The sequence below is a fragment of the Hyperolius riggenbachi genome, chromosome 3, assembly GCF_040937935.1.
Source record: "Hyperolius riggenbachi isolate aHypRig1 chromosome 3, aHypRig1.pri, whole genome shotgun sequence".
Taxonomy (NCBI): domain Eukaryota; kingdom Metazoa; phylum Chordata; class Amphibia; order Anura; family Hyperoliidae; genus Hyperolius; species Hyperolius riggenbachi.
The window spans coordinates 456547953-456572426 of NC_090648.1; the positions used below are offsets into that span (position 1 = coordinate 456547953).

Genomic DNA, 24474 nt, shown 5'->3' on the forward strand with positions numbered 1-24474 from the left:
TAATATTGGGAGCACATCTGGCTACCTTATACTGGATTGGGTGAACCTACCTAATACTTGGGGCACATCTGGCTGTCCATTCTGGGGCAACCTACCTAATATTGGGAGCACATCTGGCTACCTTATACTGGAGGGGGGAACCTACCTAATACTAGGGGCACATCTGGCTGCACATCTGGCTACGCATTCTGGGGGGGCAACCTACCTAATATTGAGAGCACACCTGGCTACCTTATACTGGAGGGGGGAACCTACCTAATACTGGGGGTACATCTGGTTATCTGCACTAGGCAGGGGTACTACCTAATACTGGGGGCACATTTGCTATCTATACTGGGGCGGGCACAAGTCGAGGTTCACTTTGGAATCTCCACCTCTAGTGCAGGAGACCCTTGTCCTGACCCTAATGCCAGCATATTGCATTACTTATTACAACCACATTTTAAGCACACTTCCACTTTAAATTTGCCTAGCTATTAATATTCCTATTTTTGGGCAATAACTATTTTTTTCCATCTATCATTTCAGTAATTAACAAAAACTGAAGTCAGACATCTGCTTTCATTTTGTAAGTTGAACTAGAAGAATTGGTAAGGCCTGATTTATGATGAGGGGTAATATTACCTGGAAATGTTTTCATTAATTCACTTTTTTTTTTTGAGGTATTTTTCAAAGCTGCCCTAATCTTGAGAATGTGCTCTCCAGAGGCCAATGCATAGTGTCATTTTCTAGCACTCCGCTGTCACCTCCCCTAGGCCAGCGCAGCTTGTGACATGGGGAGATTATTCCACAGCCGGTCAGATCCTTGCATTGTGTCCCATATTTCATTCTGAATGACGTCAGTTTACAGAGACGTATTTGGACGTGGTTTCACCCTTGTCACTCTATCAGGCATGGCTTAGTTCTTATCCATTGGCTTTTTTCTTGAAAACTCAGCATTATTATTTCCATTCGGACCGCAATAAATAAGTTCTGGTAAAACGGTACTAATAATTCAAATTTAAAGCCCCATGGAATTAAAGGGAAACTCTAAGTAAAATGTAAAATAGACACCAGTGTAAACTTAAAGAACAACTGAATCTTATTTTACTATGCTGTTTTAAAAAAGCCACTGCCAACCCACTACTCCGGGTTTCCATCGCCGCCTCTTCCTTCCTGTCAACTCTCCCACTCCGCCGCAGTATCTATTCCTAAATGCCGGTGCTGTGTCCGATTGTGCTGCCTGGAAGCTGCCTTCTGCAGTGGGTTATGCGCATGCTCAGTGGGAAATTTTAACGAATTACTTCAAATATCTCCACAGCCACGCCTCCTACAGTCCCCAAATTTTGAAGGTAGAGAGGGGACCCCGCGAACTACCTCTGCGCCAAATTGCAGCCCTAAACCCTGCTGGTTACCGAGATAGGTTTGTTTGATCAATTTCGGGAACTGGTGAATTTTGGGGGCTGCAATTTGGCACAAAGTAGTTCATACACCTTCATACCCTCAAAATTTGGGGAGTGTAGGAGGCTTGGCTGCGGAGATACAGACCGTAGCATAAAATAATAGGAAATCTCGCAATACAGCATCGTATTGCACATGCGCGGCAGTTCAAATTTACAGGCAGCACGATCAAACACAGCATCAGCATCTTCACAGCAATGGCGAGGACCCGGAAGTACGCCGGAGGTACTTCCGGGTCAGCGCCATTACTGTGAAGGTGCACTGGCATATATGAGAGGACTTTGCGGCAGAGCGGCAAAACTGAAAGGACGGAAGAGGCAGTGAGGGGAACCCGGAGTAGGTGAGTTGTGCAGTGGCTTTATTTTTTACCGCCCATTAACAATTAAGCAGGGGGGGGGGCGTTGCAAGTGGGCGTGGTCAGGGGAGGAAGGGGAGTTCTTATGAGGAGAACTGCCACTTTTTTTCTGCCCATATTCAACATACTTTAACCAGTTGAAGATTTCGACTGAGTACAGCGGGAACCAGAGGGGGCACTAGACCAAAAGGATGGTGCTTGACATATGTCACAGCACCACATATACAAAGGTATATATAAAATGCAAAGACCCCCATTATTTCACCTTTACTTTTGTGTTATCTTTTGCAGGGTAGAGTCCAGGGCCATATTTTGGAATAGACAACCCAGGCATATGCCTGGGGTGACAGCTGCCTGAAGGGGCACTAATGAGCTATTCTTAGCAGACTCTGGGAATTCATTTACACAACTGCTAGTTTGAATTAATGCATGAGTTTCCTCCAGGCACTCTGGTTTTCCTCCCACATCCCAAGAACATACAGTTAAGGTAATTGGCTTCCCCCTAAATTGGCCCTAAACTACTATACAATACATACACTGCATGATACATACATAGACATAGGACTATGGTAGGGATTACATTGTGAGCCCCTCTGAGGACAGTTAAATGACAAGACTAGTGGTAATAAACATGTGCAATGTGCTGTTCCTGCTTCAGTGGTTCGCTGGAGGTGCTCACACTATCTGTGGAATGGAAGCATGCTATATGATGTGGCAACACATTCTCTTCTGCTAATTATCATGCTGGTTGGGAATGCCCACCATGATATCGCATCAGACGCTCCCATATCTGGTGGACTATGTGAACAGGTCCATAGGACCTCCACTGCTGCCCGCTGCAGAAAATGGTCCAGCAACGTACCTGGAGACATTGCTGAAACATCAATAAAGCCATGTCGTAATAACAACAGTTATGTTACTGTGATGCTTCTCCTACCCAGACCACCACAGAACACAGAACATCAGCCACTAGGGATCATGGGAAGTGTAGTCATGTGGGATCATGGGAAGTGTAGTCCTGTGTCCAACAGACAACTGGAACAGGAGGCAGAATCTATTCACATTAATTACTCTGCCACAAGGATAATGCAGTGGGGCTACACTGATGCTGTCTTCAGGATAGTCGCAGATATGTTAAAGTATTTGCAAGTCAAGGGTTTTTTTTAAGTTTTAAAATAAATCTAACCACAGAAGGGTCAAGAATGTGTATGGGAGATTTTCGAGGAGCCCAGAGGTCCTCTTTAACTCTTAAAGTGGATCCGAGATAAACATTTACTCATTGCATAATTGTGTTCCTTTCATATAGTTTACATGGCATTCCTCAAGCCAAATACTTTTTTTTTTAATACTCTAATTCCATATAAACTAAACAAGCCTTGCCCACAGCTTCTCCAGAGTGCCTTGACACTCTGAGCCTTAGTAGCAAGGGCTTATGGGAGCTTAGTCTGGGCAAGAGGAGAAGGAGGTTACTAGCAAGAGTTTTCAGAGGCAGAAGAGCGGAGGGAGGAGGAGAGGGTAGTGAAGTTTTCACAGGCTGAGGGCTGGAGATGCAGAGCAGCTTGCCTGTGTGTAATGTGACAGAACATGGCTACTCTCATTGTATCACAGGAAGAAATAATCATAAACTGTTGAAGCTGTTTGCAGCTAGATTTACTGTGTAAACTATCTAATCTTTAGATAAGATAAATAGACAAGTTACTTGTTATAGTTATTTTTTCATCTCGGATCCACTTTGAGTGGAACTCCATTTTATCGATCTTTGCAGACTCCATAGATATTCTAGAGAGCATACATGCCAAATTCCAGCCCGTGGGTCATACAATTTGGCCCGCAAGTGGTTTCCCCACTTTGCATTATGTTTGGCCCACTCCAGAACACCAGGGAAGCTATACTGGAGGTAGATTATCAGGGAAGCCATATAGGGGATTGAGGGGGAAAGTGCTAGACCCCAAGGAACTGTCTAGGGGAGCGGCCACTAGACATCAGGGAACTGTACAGGTGAGGGAGGGAGACGCTAGACATCACGGAACTGTATAGGGGAGGAAGAGGGGTCACTAGACACCAGGGAACTGTACAGGGGTGGGAGGAGGGCCACTACTCAAAGGTAGGCACCAGGGAAATGTATAGGAGAGGGAGTCAGTAACACTAAACACTAAACACCAGGGAATTGTGTATGGGAGGATAGGAAAACCACTAGACACCAGGGAATTGCATGGGGAGGGGAGCACAGACACCAGGGAACTGTTTAGGGGTGGGAGGGACATCACTATACTCCAGGAAACTGTATAGGGCAGTTCTAATTTTGTTTCATCAGTCCACAGAACACTATCCCAAAACTTTTGTGGTAGTGTTCTGTGGACTGATGAAACAAAAATAGAACTGTCTGGGCCCATGGATCAACGCTATGTTTGGAGGAGGAAGAACAAGGCCTATGAAGAAAAGAACACCTTGCCTACTGTGAAGCATGGCGGGGGGTCAATCATGCTTTGGGGCTTTTTTGCTTATTATTATTTATTTATTTATTGTATTTATAAAGCGCCAACATATTACGCAGCGCTAATTCTGCAGGTACAGGGAAGCTTCAGCGTGTGCAAGGTACAATGAATTCTCTTCAGTACCAGGAGATATTGGATGAAAATGTGATGCAGTCCATCACAAACCTGAGGCTTGGGAGACGTTGGACCTTTCAACAGGACAATGATCCTAAGCATACCTCCAAGTCCACTAGAGCATGGTTGCAGATTAAAGGCTGGAACATTTTGGAGTAGCCATTGCAGTCACCAGACTTAAATCCGATTGAGAACCTCTGGTGGGACCTAAAGAAAGCCGTTGCAGTGCGCAAGCCTAAGGATGTGACTGAACTGGAGGCTTTTGCCCATGAAGAATGGGCTAAGATACCCGTAGATCGCTGCAAGACACTTGTATCAAGCTATGCTTCACGTTCAAAAGCGGTTATAACTGGAAAAGGATGTTGTACTAAGTACTAAAAATGAATGTCTCTTGGGGGTTGAATAAAACTGATAATGATGTGAGCACAGAAAAGACATTTGTGGCTATTTCATTATAAATGTTATGTTATATTTGTCTGACTTACAAGTGCCTCTTTGATTTAATTGTAAACAAGATGACTGAAATTTTTAAAATCAATGTCAAACTGGCCAAAACACTCAATTTTAGTGGGGGTTGAATAATTTTTAACACAATTGTATATAGGGGAGGGAGTACCACTAAACCCCAGAAAACAGTATAAGGTAGGGAGGGAGATCCACTAGACACCAGGGAACTGCATAGGGGAGGGGGGCCACTAGACACCAGGGAACTGTATAGGGGAGGGAGAGGAGTCACCAGACACCAGGGAACTGCATAGGGGAGGGGGGCCACTAGACACCAGGGAACTGTATAGGGGAAGGAGGGGGAGCATTAGATGTCAGGGAACTGTACAGGGAAAGGAGGGGGAGCATTAGATGCCAGGGAACTGTATAAGGGGGTGAGGGGAGCAATTAGACATTAAAGAAAACCTGTAATGAAAAAAAACTCCTCTGGGGGGTACTCACCTTGGGTGGGGGAAGCCTCTGGATCCTATTGAGGCTTCCCCTGTCCTCCTCAGTCCCACGGCAGCAGCGATAAAGCCCCCTGAACATCGAAGATGTAAATATTTACCTTCCCGGCTCCAGCGCAGGCGCAGTATCGGCTCTCCGCTCGGAGATAGGCGGAAATAGCCGATCGCTGTCGGGCCGCTCTACTGCACAGGTGCAAGTCTCCTGCGCAGTAGAGTGGACCTGACGGAGATCGGCTATTTTTGCCTATCTCTGTGAGGAGAGCCGCAACAGCGCCCCTGCTGGAGCCAGGGAAGGTAAATAAATCAGCTCTTATCAGCACTTGTCAGGCTTGTCGAGGGAGGAATCCAGGATACTTCGGGGGAGCCAGCACTGGACTGCCTGCAGCTACAGGGGAGGGGGTAGCCTCATTGGGACCCTGAGGCTTCCCCCTCCCGAGATGAGTACCCCCCAGGGGAACTTTTTTTTGTTACAGGTTCTCTTTACGGTTGGCCGTGACTTGGTCCAAGTGTATTTGAGTTTGACACTCCTGTTCTAGAGTGAATTGACTTTATTTTTCCCACCAGAAGTGACATTATAACATATGACAAATACATATTTATGAAATAAGCACATTAGCCTTTCATAAGCTCTCTGCACATTTTGTACGTGTTTTTGTGCAGCTGTGCCAGTCTGAACAGCTGCCTGTGATCTCAGTGACGCTTACCTGCTCCACCCGAATCTCGTAGTCCTTGTTCACCTTCTTTCCTTTGAAATACTTGGTCCTGCCAGAAAGGAAACGACAGATAAACATTAGCCCGGCTTCCTCGTCCTGTTGAAGTCACGTTACTTGCCAGTGCTGTGATGGATGACATGAGTGTTATGTAACTGCACAGGTTTAAAGGGACACGTTCCTGCGAGGGATCGTGCCTCTGCATCAGAACGCAGGGGATGACGCCAAGCTACATGGGACAGAGCAACTCCTTTCCTCCTCCACCGAGTGCCAGCTCCACCGAGTGCCAGCTCCACCGAGTGCCAGCTCCACCGAGTGCCAGCTCGGATAGAAGCTGCATGGGACAGAGCAACTGCTTTCCTCCTCCACCGAGTGCCAGCTCGATTAGAATCCCTGCAGCTGGCTGGCTGCTACAGCAGAGGAACACATCCATGGAAAAAGCTAGGGAAAACGTGCTTAGCTGAAAGTCTGTCACATTTACTGTAAATCTCTATGTAAGACGGGAGGCTTTGCATAATAAAAAGAATATACCGTATTTCCCGCCATATAAGAAGCACTTTTTTTCCCCAAAAATTGGGAAGAAAATGTCCCGGCGTCTTATACAGCGAATGCAGGGAATCCCCGGCTTACGAACACCTGCCGATATGAGCCGCCCCCGCCGGGGATTCCCTTCATAGTCCCCCCTTCTGTCCACGTTCCCCCTCATGCCTCCGCTCCCTACCCTTTCTCTCCGCTCCCCCTGTGCATATGTGACAAGTGTAGCGGCAGAGTCTTACCTAATCCATGGCGCCCACAGGGATCAGAGACCACTTCACTTCCGTGTGGCTCCCCCTAGTAACAGCTTCTGCTGATTGCGTCATTAGCAGAAGCTGTCACTAGGGGGAGTTGAGAGGAAGTGAAGAGGTCTGTAGTCCCCGCGGGCGCCATGGATTAGGTAAGACACTGCTGCTACACTTGTTACATATACAGGGTGAGCAGGAGATACGGGGGAGGGAGCAGAGGCATGGGGGGGGAGGAAGGTGGGAGCACTGGGGACAGAGCTGGCACACTGGTGACAGACTGGGGAAACAAGAGAACACAGGGGAACACAGAAGGACACAGGGGGACACATGGGGAAACAGGAGGACACATGGGGAAAACAGGAGGACACATGGGGAAAACAGGAGGACACAGGAGGAAACAGGAGGACACATGGAGGAAACAGGACACCGAGGGAAACAGAAGGACACAGGGGGAAACAGGAGGACACATGGGGAAACAGGAAAATACATGGGGAAACAGGTGGACACAGGGGGAAACAGGAGGACACATGGAGTAAACAGGAGGACACATGGGGGAAACAGGACACTGGGGGAAACAGAAGGACACAGGGGGAAACAGGAGGACACAGGGGGAAACAGGAGGACACAGGAGGAAACAGGACACAGGGGGACACAGTGGGAAACAGGAAGACACATGGAGGACACAGGAGGACACATGGGGAAACAAAAGAACACAGGGGGACACAGGAGGACACATGGGGGACACCAATTGGGGAAGAACATGTACTGTACAAGACACTCCTGGAACACAGATGCACCAGGTTTAGAATATATATTTTTTCCCCGTTTTTTTCCCTCTAGACATAGGTGCATCTTATATTCCAGAGTGTCTTATACGGCGGCAAATACGGTATATGCAGGCGCACACACACACACACACACACACACACACACACACACACACACACACACACACACACACACACACACACACACAGACACACACACACACACACACATAGACACACACACACATATACACACACACACACACACACACACACAGACACACACACACACACACACACACACATATACACACACACACACACACAGACACACACACAGACACACACACAGCATTACAAGTTATCCACATTACGTTCTAGTATAGAGTGCCTGGCCCCGCCTACCCCATGTTGATTTTGACTCAGCATTTAGACGAAGCCAAACTGATATGACAGCATGGCATTGTCTGATCATGATAATGATATTTATCACCAAAAGGTTGTGGAATCATCTGTTCATAGCCTTATAAGTAGGCAAAGGCTTCTTAAAGCCCAACTACAGACTAAACTCAAAGTGAACCTAAAGCAAGAGGTATATGGAGGCTGCCATATTTATTTCCTTTAAACCTTCCTGGCGGTATCCCTGAGTCAGGATCGTCAGTGGGCGTTTTAACTCCCCTCCCCTGGGATCCAGATGCTGGCAGCCATTCTCCTTCCTGTCTATGGAGGCTCTGCATCCCCCTGGTAAGATTGCCGGTTGCTGTCGTGACAACAGCTGGTGATCTCACTACATGGTTACAGCCCCATCCGGAGTACGAAGGGAGAACTGCAGTGCTGGATCCCAGAGAGGTGAGTAAGTGCTGGGGCTGCTGCAGATCTCTCTGTGGTGTGATTTTTGGGGTTTTAAGGTCTTAAAGCCTGCAAAAAAAATGCTTTTAGACTCTAAAATCCAGAAAGAATAATACCGCCGGGGGCTATTCTGCTGACTATACTAGCATCAGTGGTGTCTGAATCTCACACCTAAAACAAGCATGCAGCTAATCTAGTAAGATTGTTGTCAGAAACATCTGATTCATAGGTATTTCTTTATTTACAAAAGCTCTTACTGACTGAGCAGTAGTGATGGTCATATCTAGGAACACTCAAGGAGAAGCATGTAATCAGGTGATAAATATGCAAGTCTGTGATTTGCTAGTCCTAATCATGTGCTAATGCAGGGTGTCATCACAGCAAATCAGAGCTTTGCAAATCTATAAGCTGATCAAACAACTCATACTGTATGCTTCTCCATGAGCTCTCCTAGACATGCCCATCACCATACTACCCAACTGTTTGAGATGAGAAAGAGGGACACTAAGACATGCCCATGCAACCCTCTAACTAAGACCCCCACCCCACCCCCCTACACAGTTCTCCATGTATATCACAAAGTATTCCGAATCAAAATATAGTTTTAACATTCAAGCTACACCAGTCTTTTCAATAATCATTAGTTTTTCTTCATTTTAGCATTTGAAAATAAGAAAAACTATAAACTGAATTAATGACAATACAGTTTAGAGTCAGTTATCCAGTTCATCCTATCTGGACGAGTAAGTTCGTCCAGATAGGCTCTGCTGCTGCGTGCGCTCCCGCCGCCTGCCGATAGCCCCCCGATCAGTGAATGGGAATATAATTCCCATTCACCGATCTAACTCCCCCGCAGAAAAACGATGGTTTCTAATTGGAGACCGCCTTTCTTTCTGCCCAAAAAAGTTTCCCCAGCCTCCTTGTAGTTTCTGGATGCGAGCTCCCACACCAAAAATTACCCAAATACATTTTTTAATAAAAACAAAAATAAAAAAAATTACAATAAAAAAAACAAAAACAACATAAATAGTTACCTAAGGATCTGAATTTTTTAAATATGCATGTCAAGAGAGTATATTATTATATTATTTTAAATGATTGTAAATAGTGATGGACGCAAATTGAAAAAATGCACCTTTATTTCTAAATAAAATATTGGCGCCATAAATTGTGATAGGGACATCATTTAAATGGTTTAATAACCGGGACAAATGGACAAATACAATACATGAGTTTTAATTATGGTAGCTTATATTAATTTCAAACTATAATGGCCAGAAACTGAAGCATTTTTTTTCTTTCTTTCTTAATCTTCCTGTTAAAATGGATTTAGAAAAAAATAATTCTTAGCAAAATGTACTACCCAAAGAAAGCCTAATTAGTGGTGGAAAAAACAAGATATAGATTATAGACAATTAATTGTGACAAGTAGCAAGTAGCAATAAAGTTATTGGCGAATGAATGGGAGGTGAACGTTGCTCGGATGCATGAGGTTTTCGACACTGTGGGGCTGAATCGTTTAAACACATTTTTCAGTAGAAAAATACATATCTTAATACAGATCTGTACATCAGCCCTGAAAGATGGACAAATAAGGAAGAAAGAGGGACAGAGGGATTAGGTTACCAATGAGGGACTGTCCCTCCAAAAGAGGGACAGCTGGGAGCTATGCATCAATAGCGTGCGACTGGCTGACATCTTTGTATAGATCCTTTCCATGGCTTGGTTTTGTAAAAAATAAAGGTAACACTGATAATCCTCCATGAGAAGATGGTATAGTCCAAAACCTTTCAGATCTGTCACCTTTATATTTCCTTCTGTAACTGACAGCAACATAGGAAAAAGTAATTTATAGTGCATTTTACTCTAGGACTGTACAGTTTATATGTAAACATTAAATGTAAAAACTATTCACAGTAGTGGTCCTTTAATGATTTGACTGCTGCAGGAAGATGCGAGGTTCTATAGGATTCCTCTCCCCCCTTTATGCTGTACATAAGATGGATTTGTTTTTATTGGGGAAGAGCAGAAATCTCCCATGGGAATTAGTGAGATTCTTTCTCCTTTGTACATTGATGTCTCTTGGCCGGGGATCCCAGCGCTGTGTTCCCTCCGCACAGAGGCTGCTGTGTATGTGAATCATGTCCACCTGCAATCCACAGGCTGCGTTTTGTGGGATTAGTCCGGAGATACAGCACGTCTGCGCTGATGGCTGCCGCACAATAATGACTGGGGACAGAGAAGAGTGTCACCCACTGAGACCGTCCCCGGGATCGGAGGATCCGGGGGGACAAGGCCCTACTGTATGGGGGCATTGTGTGGGCATAAAGGGTGCCAGAAAGCAGCGAGAGGCGCACTGCCTGGGAGATGCCGAGCAAAGATGGAAGAATGCCGCGCAGCCCTCTACGGCGCTCCACAGAGCGGAGTCACTGCGCAGGGCACCTTTCACAGCAGATTAAGGTCTCATTCTCATCTGCGGTTGCTATAGCTCGCTGAACCGTGCTCTTTGCATCAGAATCCTAATCCCTACATCTCTTTATATCCGCTGCTAAAGGCCAGCTCCGCCCAAACATGGTGTTTATTTTGGATAGTCAAAGGTGCAAATTAAAGAGGACCTCCAAGGCGCATTTAAAGGACAATCAGTGGTGTAGCAATAGGGGTTGCAGAGGTAGCGACCGCATCGAGGCCCTTGGGTGAGAGGGGCCCCGAGGGGCCCTACCTCAAGCACAATATTAGCTCTTTATTGGCCCTGTGCTGTTAATAGTCACTTCTATAGATGCTTTAAATAGTATTTATTTATTTAAGCATTTATATAGCGATGACATATTACGCAGCGTTCACTAACTGTCCCTCAGAGGGGCTCACAATCTAGTCCCTACCATAGTCATATATGTATGGATGTATTGTGTAGTGCATGTATCATAGTCTAGGGCCAATTTTAGGGGGAAGCCAATTAACTTATCTGTATGTTTTTGGGATGTGCCCGGAGGAAACCCACGCAGACACGGGGAGAACATACAAACTCCTTGCAGAAGTTGACCTGGCTGGGATTTGAACGGGGGACCCAGCGCTGCACGGCGAGAGCGCTAACCACTACGCCACCGTGCTGCCCCATAGTAGTAATCATTAACAAATGGTTTCTCATCCCCTACTTGCACCTCTGACACTGTGGAAATCCTTGGCAGGTTTTGGTGCGCCGTATCAATTGTTATGTAAAAAGTGCTTGGGGGGCCCCATGTAAAACTTGCACCAAGGTTCACAGCTCCTTAGCTACACCACTGAGGACATCTTTAACGATGTTAAAGAGAACCTGAACTGAAAATAAAAAAAATGTCAAAATAACCATACACAGGTCATACTTGCCTCATGTGTAGATTTCTCCTCAATCTCTTTCTCCTCTCCTGTGTCCCATTTGACCACTGTGATCAATGGAATTCTCCGTCCTCCATTTTAAAAATGGCCATTACCCCATAACAGCTTCCTGGTCAGAACACTGTTAAACTGTAATATTACCCGCTTGAGCCATAGAAAAACATGGACATTACCTTGCACATTAAGTTGTAACTGACAGCTGCTGATATATAACTGACAGCAACTGGTATATTTCAGTTCTGACAAAATATTGTCAGAACTGGAAGGGATCACTGTAAGAAGAACATGGTGAGCTTCTGATAGGAACTGATGGTGAGGTTAGTATATAATATTAATTTGCAGCTACAGCATGTGTTTATATTAAATCATATTACTCAGTTCAGGTTCCCTTTAAAGAGACTCCGTAACAAAAATTGCATCCTGTTTTTTATCATCCTACAAGTTCAAAAAGCTATTCTAATGTGTTCTGGATAACTGCAGCACTTTATACTATCACTGTCTCTGTAATATATCAATGTATCTTTCCCCTGTCAGACTTGTCGGCCTGTGTCTGGAAGGCTGCCAAGTTCTTCAGTGTTGTGGTTCTGCTATGAACTTCCACCTTCCAGGCCCCTCTATGCACACTGCCTGTGTATTATTTAGGATTAGAGCAGCTTCTCTCTTATCTTTTACAAGCTGGATAAATCGTCCTCTGAGCTGGCTGGGCTTTCACATACTGAAGAATTACAGACAAGGGCAAAGCTGTTTGCAGGAAGAAACAAGCAGCCTGAAACTTCAGTGCATGAGAACAGGGGGAAAGAAACACACAAATGATCTCTTGAGATTCAAAAGGAAGGCTGTATACAGCCTGCTTGTGTATGGATGTATTTTCTATGTGTGGACATACTGTACATCAACCTACTTCCTGTTTTGGTGGCCATTTTGTTTGTTTATAAACAAACTTTTTAAAACTGTTTTTAACCACTTTTAATGCGGCGAGGAGCGGCGAAATTGTGACAGAGGGTAATAGGAGATGTCCCCTAACGCATTGGTATGTTTACTTTTGTGCGATTTTAACAATACAGATTCTCTTTAAGTGTGCTGAGCAAATGTATAACCCTGGAATGGGGGAGGAACCAAGGGTGAGCCTACCAGGATTTTTACTAAGCACAAACTAAACTAAGACACATTCTACAGTAAGTACATTTGAAAGCAAACTTAGTTTGGAGTCTGCCCAGACATACCCACTGGTGCAGTGACACAGATACAGAACATTTATATTGCGCTTTTCTCCTGACAGACTCAAAGCGCCAGAGCTGCAGCCACTAGGGTGGCTCTGGCACTAAGGCAATAGCAGTGTTAGCGAGTATAAAGTTTGGTGCGCATAAAGTTTGGCGCGCGAAAAACTCGTTTAGGCGTGCTAGGGGGGTTTTCACAGGCGTGCTAACAGTTAGCACCGCTTTGTGAATCAAGCCCCATGAGTCATGACTGTGGCTGTCAGACTCCGGCAATGCATTGTTGGACTTGTAGTTCCTCAACAGCTGGAGGGCCAAGTTTGCCCATGCCTGGTCTAAATTCAAACAGGCATCAACTGTCACTCTGCCATGCTCTACATACCACCAAATGGGTCAATCCATAAAGTCAATTAAACTCCCTCAGTTGTCGTTTGCTGTGTGGTGATGCACCAAACACCATGGGAGTAACAATAGCCCCTGAAACCCCCGCCATCACAGGGGGGTACAGGGGTCTGGGGGCCCGCTCCTCCTCCCTCTCCACACCTGCAAGTGCAGCCAATGTGCAAGACGTGTCTGACTGCTGTCTAATAACTAAATGTTGCAGGCTTCTTCCACATACAAGGCTAATTCTACTTGCCTCCCCTCAACCATTCCTATAGGGTCCAAAGGTTGTGGCAGTGGGATTCTGATGTGGTTACATGCTGTATAACCTATCATAGAACGCTGCCACCGCTGATCAGACCAATCACTGGTGGCCACTCACTGAACCACTGTGAGGGGCTTCGATACCTGTGTGTGCGGGACCAGGGAAATGGCTGCCACCAATCAGGTGGACAGCTGAGGAGCTGTCAGCCAATAGGAGGCAGCGGATTTCCCCTGCTCCCTTCAGTGTTTCAATTAGTGCTGGATCATAGTTTCTGGCCGATCCTGTATTCCACTTCGGGTCCACCTATGTAAAGTGCAATATTACAGCGCTACTCTGCATGGTAGGAGGAGGTGGCGCGCGCGTGCACACAAGCTGTGAATTGACTACACTTGCAGCTGGGGGGGGGGGGGGGGATGTAGGAACAAGGGGGCCTCATGCTTTCCCTTATGCAGGGGAGCCTCATTCAGTCTAGTAAGGCCCCTGCCATACACTCCTGCAAACATTGCACACGCAGCAACAGTTGCTGACAGGTAATGAACTCAGCTCCTATCAACTTAACATCTGGGCGCAAGGCACCTGCAGAATAGCAACTGCCCACCACACCTCATAAGCAGCAGCTGATCAGCGACTAACTGACTCCAGCTGAAAGTTCCGCATCCAATCGGCAGTTATTTTCAGTTGCTTGGCAGTTGAACTGCATTGCCTACATACTGTAGTCCTTTTTGTTTTCTCTCACTGTATGGATTAAGAACCAAGGACTATAGATGAAAATATCTCTGCAGTCAGCCTTCAGTCAGACTGTAACATAACTCTCACTGATAACAAATTACAGGCCATAAAACTCCTGCATATTAAAGATGTACTTCACTGTACAGGGAACAGGTGAAAATATAACAGTGCAAAATGTGTCTCTGTGGGAGCGGTAAATCTTTAAAAAGAAGAGACAGCAAAAAAGTAAGAAAAAATGTTTAAAGAGAACCCAAGGTGGGCAGATGGGAAACAGAGGCATGTTCGCCTCATGACATGCCTGTGTCCCCCCACTGCCACGCTATAGCCCCCCAAGATTAGCATCAATATTTGTTGCTATCTCTGAGGTAAACACATGGGAGAGGGATTCCCTGTTCAAGACACACGCCAGGGGCGTTCCTGCAGGGTTTCCAAAGCTGCCATTGGGCAGCTCTCTCTCCCTGGCCGCGCCCCCTGCCGCTTCCCTGCCTCCCTGCACGCTGGTGAGAGACACACAGTCTCTCCTTGCAGCGTCGTGACATATAGGACACGAAACTGAAAGTGGGCCATTGCGGCCCACGGGAGCGGTGGGGAGATGCATTTTTTTCCAGCTACCTGATCTACTCAGCCCCCTGGATCAGTTAGCCTACTTTTTTTTTCTTTTTTGAGCCCACCTTGGGCTCTCTTTAAAAAAAAATTCAGTTTTTAAACACACACAAAAAAGACAGTGGGATTCCAGGAAAGTCATATTTAGGATTAGGACTATATATACATTTATTTATCTCATCAGAATTCTTCTGCTCTTTATTCTCAACTACTGCCCCTCTTCGCCAAGCCTTCAAACTTCCTGCCAATTACCCAGAAATCCCAGTTCAGACTTCTAAATAAGGCCTTTTTCTCAAAGGCAGTGGTGAGAGGTGCATTCATTGCTCTACTGAATATGTCAGGCACTTGCAGGCCACTGCAAGCATTTGGCATGGGCAGAGGGGTGGTGCCTGTCCTGTTCACACCGATGCAGCAGCTGCTTGAAAAATATTCCATGTGGCAGTTTTCTGCTATGCAGTAACTGACCTGCGTGTCAACTGCCAACATATATGTGGTGACAAATAAAGCTGTTCGGTTGAACTAAACAATTGGATGCCTCTCCCTCCCCAGCCGATTGATAAACAAACTGTGTGGCAAGCCTGCAGTTCAGCCGTCCATGCAACTTCCACAGGGGATGATGGGCTGACATGAAATATCAGAATAACAGAACTATTAATTATAATAAAAATATAGCCTGTTATGTTATGGATTCTACTGAAGAATTGAGCCCAATACCAATACAGAGATACAAGATCGCATAACAGACCAGTGGATCTTAGTAATTATGCATTAATGTACAGTTACTGCTTTCCCTCCGCAAAGTCCATCACATTCCTGCTGGTGCGGGTGCTTAAAGTGAACCAGAGACGAAGCACCCTCATGTATTTTACCATATAGATCAGTGGGAACATTAGAGAAAACACCTACCCTGCCCTCTGTTTCATCCTCACTGCTAAAAGTGTCTGTTATCTAGCTGAGATAAGAATCCCGGACTGTGCATTGAGTCTGGCTTTGCTATAATGACTCAGCTATAATGATTTCTGAGCAAAGCCAGCAGGGGGCAGGCTTGGACTTGAAAAGACACCAAAGACCACAGTCTCAGCTATAATCTTTCTGTAGCAAAGCCAGCCGACTGCTTAGTCGGGATTCTTATCTTAGAGGTGATAACAGGCAAATTAAACAGAGAACAATGTAACAAAGAGCAGATTAGGTGTTTACTGTCATGTTCCCACTGATTTATAAGGTAAAATACATGAGGGTGCTTCATCTCTGGTTCTCTTTAAAGAGATCCTTACCAAAAAATCCCCGATGTGAGTTGTAAAAAGGGCAGTGATCTCCTGTTGTCCAAATAAACTAGGAAGTAGATGGGAGGCGGAGCTTGTCAGTCAGCCACAGATTGCTACTGCCTCCCAAGGCTCCCATCCTGTAGTGCTCCACCTCCTCTCTCTAGTTTAGTGAGTAGACAGGAGATGACATCATTATTGTTTACAACTGCCAGTGTGGATTGGATGAATACTAGGCCTGAGTGTCCAGATCTCTGTATCCAGTTATCCTAGGTGGGTTCAGTCACCAAAAGAGTACCTTAAAGAGAACCTGTACTGAGTAAAAATATTTAAAATAAACACATGAGGTAACTTCAAATGAACATTACATAGTTACCTTGCCATCAGTTCCTCTCAGAAGCTCACCATTTTCTTCTGGCAATAATCCCTTCCAGTTCTGACAATATTTTGTCAGATCTGAAATATATCAGTTGCTGTCAGTAAAATATCAGTTGCTGTCAGTTATAGCTGAGAGGAAAACTGATGTACCCGGTAATGTCCATGTTTCTCTATGGCTCAAGTGGGCGATGTTACAGTTTAACTGTGTGCTGACCAGAAAGCTGTTATGGGGTAATGGCTATTTTCAAAATGGAGGACGGAAAATTCCCTTGATCACAGTGAACAAACAGGACGCGGGACAGGAGAAAGACACTGAGGAGTAGACTACATGGAAGGCAAGTATGACTTGTGTATGCTTATTTTGACTTTTATTTTCAGTACAGGTTTTCTTTAAGCTGGCCACTAACTGTCCAATTTCTATCGAAAAATCGTTAGAGCGATCAGAAATTCTGATCGGAAGGGAAATATTGTAATAGATCGTTCACTACACCATCAACGACAACGAACCAATCTTTGCTTCCTATCTATCACAACCAACAAGAAAATTCAAATTTTGGTTCGACGAAAATTCATTCAGACGACATTTTTTTCACTCATTCATAATCGATTGTGTCCACCAATAGAGATTATTTACAACCAATCCGATCAGAATTTCTGATCACTCGAACGATTTTTTGCTAGAAATTGGACCGTTAGTGGCCACCTTTAGGCAGGGAACACACTTGTTTCAGTTTTCTGCCTGCATTTCTCTGCGTACGTTTTCTGCACACCAAGTGTGTTTCTATGCAGAAAAGTGCACACGTTTTTTCACAGCAGCAGCAATAATTGATACAGAAAACAGACAAAATGTGCAGAATTATTGTGCAGAATATCAGTTTTTTTTCTGCACGCGGAAAAACACATTAAGGGCTGGTGCACACTGAGCGGCTTTTTGTGCATTTTCAGATCCGCTTGCGGATGTGGAAACGCTAGGGTAATGTATTTCAATGGGGTGGTTCACACCAGAGCGGGAGGCGTTTTGCTGAAACGCATACTCCCGGGCTGAGGCATTTTTTGGATTTCGGAGGCGTTTCTGCCTCCAATTTAAAGTATAGGAAAAACGCAAACCGCTCTGAAAAATGCCAGTTCAGAGTGGTTTTGCAGGTGTTTTTGTTACAGAAGCTGTTCAGTAACAGCTTTACTGTAACAATATATGAAATCTACTACACAAAAAACGCTACCCAAAACCACAAAACGCTAGCTGAAACGCTTCATAAAAATAAGAAAAAGTGTTTCAAAATCCACTAGCGTTTTGCGGATCTGCTGGCGGTTTTTGGTGTGCACCAGGCCTATGTGTGAACTAGTCCATTAATTAACATGAGTTGTCAGTTTTTCTGTGCAGAAAACGCGCACTAAAATAGTCAAGTGTGTCTCCTGCCTAAGTTAAAATGTCAGAGCCTATCATGGAGGGGGTTCTCAGGCTTAGAGAGGAACTCCAGTGAAAATAATGTAATAAAAAAAGTGCTTCATTTTTACAATAATTATGTATAAATGATTTAGTCAGTGTTTGCCCATTGTAAAATCTTTTAACCTCCCTGGCGTTCTGGACGAGCTAGGCTCGTCCAGAGACGCCGGAGGTCACCGCTCAGGCCCCGCTGGGCCGAATTTTTTTACACCCTTTCAGACCCTAAAACCTGGAAAAAAATCATGCTTCAGGGAGATCTGCAGGAGTTTTTCATTCACTTACCTCCCTGGCTCCAGTGATGCAGTTGGGCCTCTATCCTCCGGGTGGTGCTGCAACTCTAAAGTGAAATTGCAGTCTGTTGTCATGACGACAGCCGGCGATCTCACCAGCAGGAAGCAGAGCCCCGGAGGAGAGGAAGAAGAATGGCGGCCGATGTCGGGATCCCCGAAGACAGGGCTGTGGAGTCGGAGTTGGAGTCGGGGCAATTTTGGGCACCCGGAGTCGGAATTGGAGTCGTGGTTTCATAAACTAAGGAGTCGGGAGTCGGAGTCGGGTGATTTTTGGACAAAATCCACATCCCTGTTAAATATTAGACTAAGGAGTCGGAGCCGGGGCCATTTTGGCTACCCGGAGTTGGAGTTGGAGTCATGGTCGGAGTCGGAAGATTTTTGTACCGACTCCACAGCCCTGCCGGGAGGTATGTAGAAACGCTCCCGCTGTGTGCATTGCTCTGCATACAGCTTCCAGGGGCTACCCCGAGCAGGGGTCGGGATTACCGCTCTTAGCAACGGTTTTCCACCCCGACCCTAGCTCGGGATAACCGCCAAGGAGGTTAATACTAATATTTTACAATCCTTCTTCATAGCTCACAACTGTCCCTCTTTAGAAGCCATATCCCTCTGTCCCTCTTTCTTCCCTATTTGTCCCTCTTTCAGGACTGATGTACAGATCTGTGTAAATATACGTATTTTTCTACTGAAAAAATATGCTTAATTGACTGTAAACTGTATTCACATCCTCTAAATGTGTATACTGTATTTGTTATATCCAAATGTTAATATGAAGGAAAATTAACCAGGATAGAAAGGACCAGTGTGGTTTGAATTATAGAACATACAGTATTTTTCTTATGAAATCTTTATGGTATGCGTGATTAGGGGTGTGGCAAGTGCATGAATAGAGGTGTGGCAAGGGTGTGGCTTAAGTGTCCCTCTTGCTTCTCTCAAAAAGTTGGGAGTTATGCTTCTGTACACTTAGTAGAATATCGGTAAATATACTGATATTCTACTATTGGTTTTCCTGGGCGTCCACATTTCCAGGCGCCCTTTTATCATTTATGCGTCCCCGGGCCCCCTGTGGCTGGGAAGGCTGTTCTCCTAGTGGTTACCCCTACAAGACCACTTTGTCTTAATGTTTTCGGCGGGGCAGAAATACAAACCAAGCGAGGTTCAGTTGTGGTGGGAGGGAGGATCAGTTGAGGTGGCAGCCAGGCCCTTGAACACAGATTAGGGCCTAGACATCTGCCTAGATTGGCATGTGGATGATCTAAATATTAAAAGCCAACTCAGATTTTTGAGAAGACACCATGGGCCTGGCATACGAAAGGCCAGTAAGGGCCCTTTCACACCAGAGGGATTTTTCGGCGTTTTAACGCCACGGCTGAAGTTGGCGTTTTGCTAGGTAAAAGAAAGTCCATAGACTTTCATTTTACCTTTCACATCTAACTCGGCGTTTTGAAGCGTTGCGTTTCAACGCTCCCAGGAGCTTTTTCAGGGCTGTTAACAGCCAAAGTTGGCTGTTGGCGTTTCAATGATAGTCAATGGAAAACGCCAACTTCAGCGTTTTCAAAGCCTTTTCAAAGCGTTTTACAGCTATCTTGTTTACTTATTTTTATAGAAGAAAAAAAAAAGGACGTTTTCATATGGGCTGTAAAACTCTTTCAAAAGGCTTTGAAAAGGCTTTGAAAACGCTATGTATTGGCGTTAAGCAAAAGGCTGACTTTCAGCCTTTTCTACCGCAGCCTCTAGTGTGAAAGAGCCCTAATTTTACTGTGTGGAAGCAGCAGACAATAATTTTACCGGTCCTAATGCCAGGGGATGGGAACACCGCCCTTTACTCTATTAGCGCCATGCACGATAAAGAGGAACTTTAACCCAAGATTGAACTTCATACCAATCAGTAGCTGATACCCCCTTTACCTTTCCCTGAATAGATCATCAGGGGGGTCTGTATGGATGATATTGTGGTGAAACCCCTCCCACAGTGTGATGTCAGGGCCATGGTCCTGACAGTTTGCTGTCTGTGCGCCTCATTGCATTGTGGATAAATAACAGATTTTTCCAATTGCCGAGTAAGCAATATCTCCCTATAACATTCCGTACAGATCACCTAGCAGAAGTAAAGATGTCACCACCAGTAATAAATGTAAATCAAGGAGAGGAAAGATTTTACAATGGCCAAACATTGACTAAATAATTTATAAATGAATAGTGTAAAAAAATTAAACAATTGTATTCATTATGTAATTTTCACTACAGTTTCTCTTATGCCTATATATACGCTATAGCAGCATAGAGGGTGATATAGCGGCTGGGAACGCGGAAAATCAGCCGCGTTCCCAGCCTGTCAGCGGCTGTCGCCGAACCTGGAAGTAGCCGCCGGCGGGGACAGGACGATCGGAGCGGGGCTGCGAGGGCACCATCCAGCTTCGGGGGGCTGAGGGATGCCCCAGGTGAGTAAATGTCATTTTTTTTTCCTGACTTAAGTTTTCCTTTAAGAAGTCCCTGGGGCATGATGGCAGACCTCACAGCTCTGTGGGCCGGGGCAGCGTTCGGTGATTCATTGTAGTGTCTAGCATTCGCGTTTCGTATCAGATCATCCACATACATACTGGTACTTCTTCACGCAGCTTTCATAGGATGGTATGACCAGTATACTGTATGGATTGCATTAGGACAGCTTTATCAATCAGTAAGAGGGTAAAACTATGGCCAGTCTACAATACCTATTACAATGCTGACACCTAGTGTTCTTATTTTCTATTACAGGTTTGCTAGCAAGAATGTTACCAAGTGCAACATTGTCTTTTTGAAAGACGAACAGGGGCGTAGCAATAGGGGGTGCAGAGGTTGCGACCGCAATGAGGCCCTTGGGCCATAGGGGCCCTGAGGGGTCCTCCCTCAACTGCAGTATTAGCTCTCTACTGGTCCTGTGCTGATAATAATCGCTTCTATAGATACTTTGAGTGCTTAGGGGGGCCCATTGTAAAACTTGGATCAGGGCCCACAGCTCCTTAGCTACACCACTGAAGATGAAGGTCCCCTTTCATACAAGCAAAAAGCAACAAACATAAGGTCCAGCTTGGAACATATGATCCAGCTTGCAGACAGCTCTGTCAGCCTTTTCTGGTCTCGTCAGTGGAAGGTATGGATAGGATATGACTATATAAGGGCTTGAGAGGCATGTTGGGGTGGAGCAAGAGGATTTTTACTTACCTGGGGCTTCTCCCAGCCCCCTGTAGTCTGTCAGCTCCCTCACTGTCCTCCTGGACAGATCCGTTGTGCTGCTGGCCAAGGTCTGCAGCCCAGGAGCTACAATGTATGCTCTGATCCAAGCCACGTGCCTCTTCAATCATGCATCCATGGCCAGGAGCATTCTGCCAGTGCGCAGTCTCAAGTCTGTATGAACTGTGCATGTGCAAACCGCTCCACACCTCAGGAGCAGGAACCAGGGGGCATGCGGCTAGTAATCCAGGGCTGACAGTGCGGACAAATCAGTGGACCGGGAGGACAGTAAGAGACCTGAAGGTCTAAAGGGTGCTGGAAGAAGCCTCATGTAAGTAAAAGTCCTCTTGTATCATATAAACCTAATCCTAAATAGAACTTTCCTGGAATCCAGTAGTCTGATTGTGGTGTTACAGGCTATAAAACTACCTTTATGTACCCATGGAAGTGAAGTCTTTAAAGAGAGACTGAAGCGAACAAAAATTACTATTTTTACCTGGTAGTTCGCTTACGTACTCTCAGTAGATGTAAACCGCCGCATCCCTGCCGCAAAACGAGGGCTTTAAACCCCCAAATCCCCTGGGGGGCAATCCGGCTGGCGCTTCCTGAAAGAGGTAGGGCTTTTAGCTGCAGCTCTGCCTCTACCGATGTCAATCGTTACGGATCGCCGCCTCTACCCGCCCCTCTCACTCTTCCTTCACTGGGAGGGGTGGGGAGAGCTGGAGATCCGCACGACGATTGACATCAGTAGAGGCAGAGCTGCAGCTGAAAGCTCTGCCTCCCCGGGCAGCAAAATCCACAGCCAAGAAAGTCGTGGGATTTTGTCCCAGGATTTGGGGGGTCTACAGCCCACGTTTTACGGCGGGGATGCTGCAGTTTACATCTACTGAGACTACTGAAACGAACTAGAAGGTAAAAATAGCAATTTTTGTTCGCTTCAGAGTCTTTTTAAAGAAAGCCCAAGGTGGACTCATAAAATAAATAAAAAAATTATGCTACCTGATCAGGGGGGGACCGAGCGGATCAGGTAGCCGCCAAAACCGCCGATCTCAGCCGCTCCCGAGGCACGCACTGCCCCACTTTCGTTTTTTGTGACCTCTGGAAGGAAAGAGATCTCTTTCTCGCAGCAGCTCACTTTTTTTTTCACCGCTGCTTGCCCGCCGCATGACGTCACGGACACGCCGCTCCATCATCCTTCTGCCCCCCGCATAGCAACAGAACGTGTTGTCAGCTACACTGCTGACACACGTCCAGCCCAGAGATATTGCCCAAGGGAATCAGGTCCACCAATGGTGTGTGTGCACCTTTATAAAGGCTGTACACTATGTACTTTACATTGTATGAAAGTGTTATATCTTCAGCATTGAAAGATATGATGAAATATTTACAAAAATGTGAGATACTGTATATATATTCTTAAAGGGAATCTGAAGTGAGAGCAATATGGAAGCTGCCGTCTTCATTATCCTATAAACAATACCCATTGCCTGGCTGCCATGCTGAGCTTTTGGCTTTAGTTGTTTTGAGTCACACACCTGCAACAAGCATGCAGCCAGCGGGGTCACACCATCGTCACAGCATCTGATCTGCATGCTCATTCTGAGCTAATGACTTACAGTATTAGAGGCAGCAGAGCCAGTACCCAAGGCTGAGACACCAAAGTGAGCCACCTCCATTCCTCTAACCCCAACCGTTACACATTGATTGCTATTAGACTAAGAGGTGCCCCAGGGCCCCCAACCCCATCACCACCACCACCTTAATCTCTAGTTATCTGGCTTACAGCCTTAGCCATGTACCCCCCTTTCTTATTTCTCTCTGCTTCAAACACTATACGGGAATGATAGCTGAGTGAGTTGAGTGCTCCCTCCTACACTGCGCACCGAGGTTAGAGCCTCTCTTGCCTCTGCCTCGGCCCGGACATGAGAGGCAGAGCATCGACACAAAAGTCAGGCAACTGGCATTGCTTATTAGAGAATGAAGATGGCAGCCTCCGTATTCCATTCACTTCAGGTGTCCTTAAACCCTTACAACAGAATACCCAAGCAGCTCGGGATGACACAAAACCACTAGGAAAGTATGGGGAACTAATAGAGGCTGAAAAGACCTCCTACTAAAAAGCAACACTCAGAGATAATTTGCATATTCAGTAGTGATGCATTGTGGGGGACCACAGTCGCTCACTTAAAGCTTAATTATCGCAAATGCCTTCTTTTTTTCAAAAGGCAAATTACACTGAGCATTGCTTCTTACCATGTTTCCCAAAAATTAGATACTGTGTTATATTAATTTTTGCTCCAAAAAGTGTGCTAGGGCTTATTTTCAGGGGATGTCTTATATGGTACAGTGCCGATCAGGCACCTGTCATGTCATCCCTGCACACAGTTGATAAACCTGATGTGTGCAAAAATGACATGACAAGTGCCTGATCGACACTGATTGATGTGTCCCCATGCTGGCCGCCTGTGTGAATCCGGAGTAGAGTTTATCAGTTTAAGCTACCGCTACCCTCTAATTGGTTCAAGCAGTCTGGGAGGCGGGATCGTGGCTCTGTAATTGGGCCAATCATTGCACTCGCTGAGTAGCAACGAGTGCAGTGATTGGCCCAAAAACGGAGCATGATCCTGCCTCCCAGACTGCTTGATCCAATCAGAAACAGAGTCTGTGTAAACTCAGGACAGCAGGACTCGATGAGCGGCTCAGTGTGAAAGCAATGCATGCAGGCTCCATGAATGGATACTGGTAGTGACTTTGCAGAGACGGCAGATAGTTACTATGGTAGATACTGAACAAGGGTATCTTATAAGCGGTATGTGTCATCACGGATGCGGTTGACGGGGATGTCATGTGGGATGGAGGTC

At 45.7% G+C, this 24474-nt stretch overlaps 1 protein-coding gene across 1 annotated transcript in view; it reads right to left on the bottom strand.

Annotated features, from left to right (window-relative positions):
• SYN3 (synapsin III) overlaps window positions 1-24474 on the bottom strand; it is a 520265-nt gene that overhangs the window by 355371 nt on the left and 140420 nt on the right. Inside the window, exon 3 of the mRNA XM_068277914.1 lies at window positions 6059-6116. Coding sequence (XP_068134015.1) covers window positions 6059-6116 — 58 coding nt within the window. The remainder of the gene's footprint in view (window positions 1-6058; window positions 6117-24474) is intronic.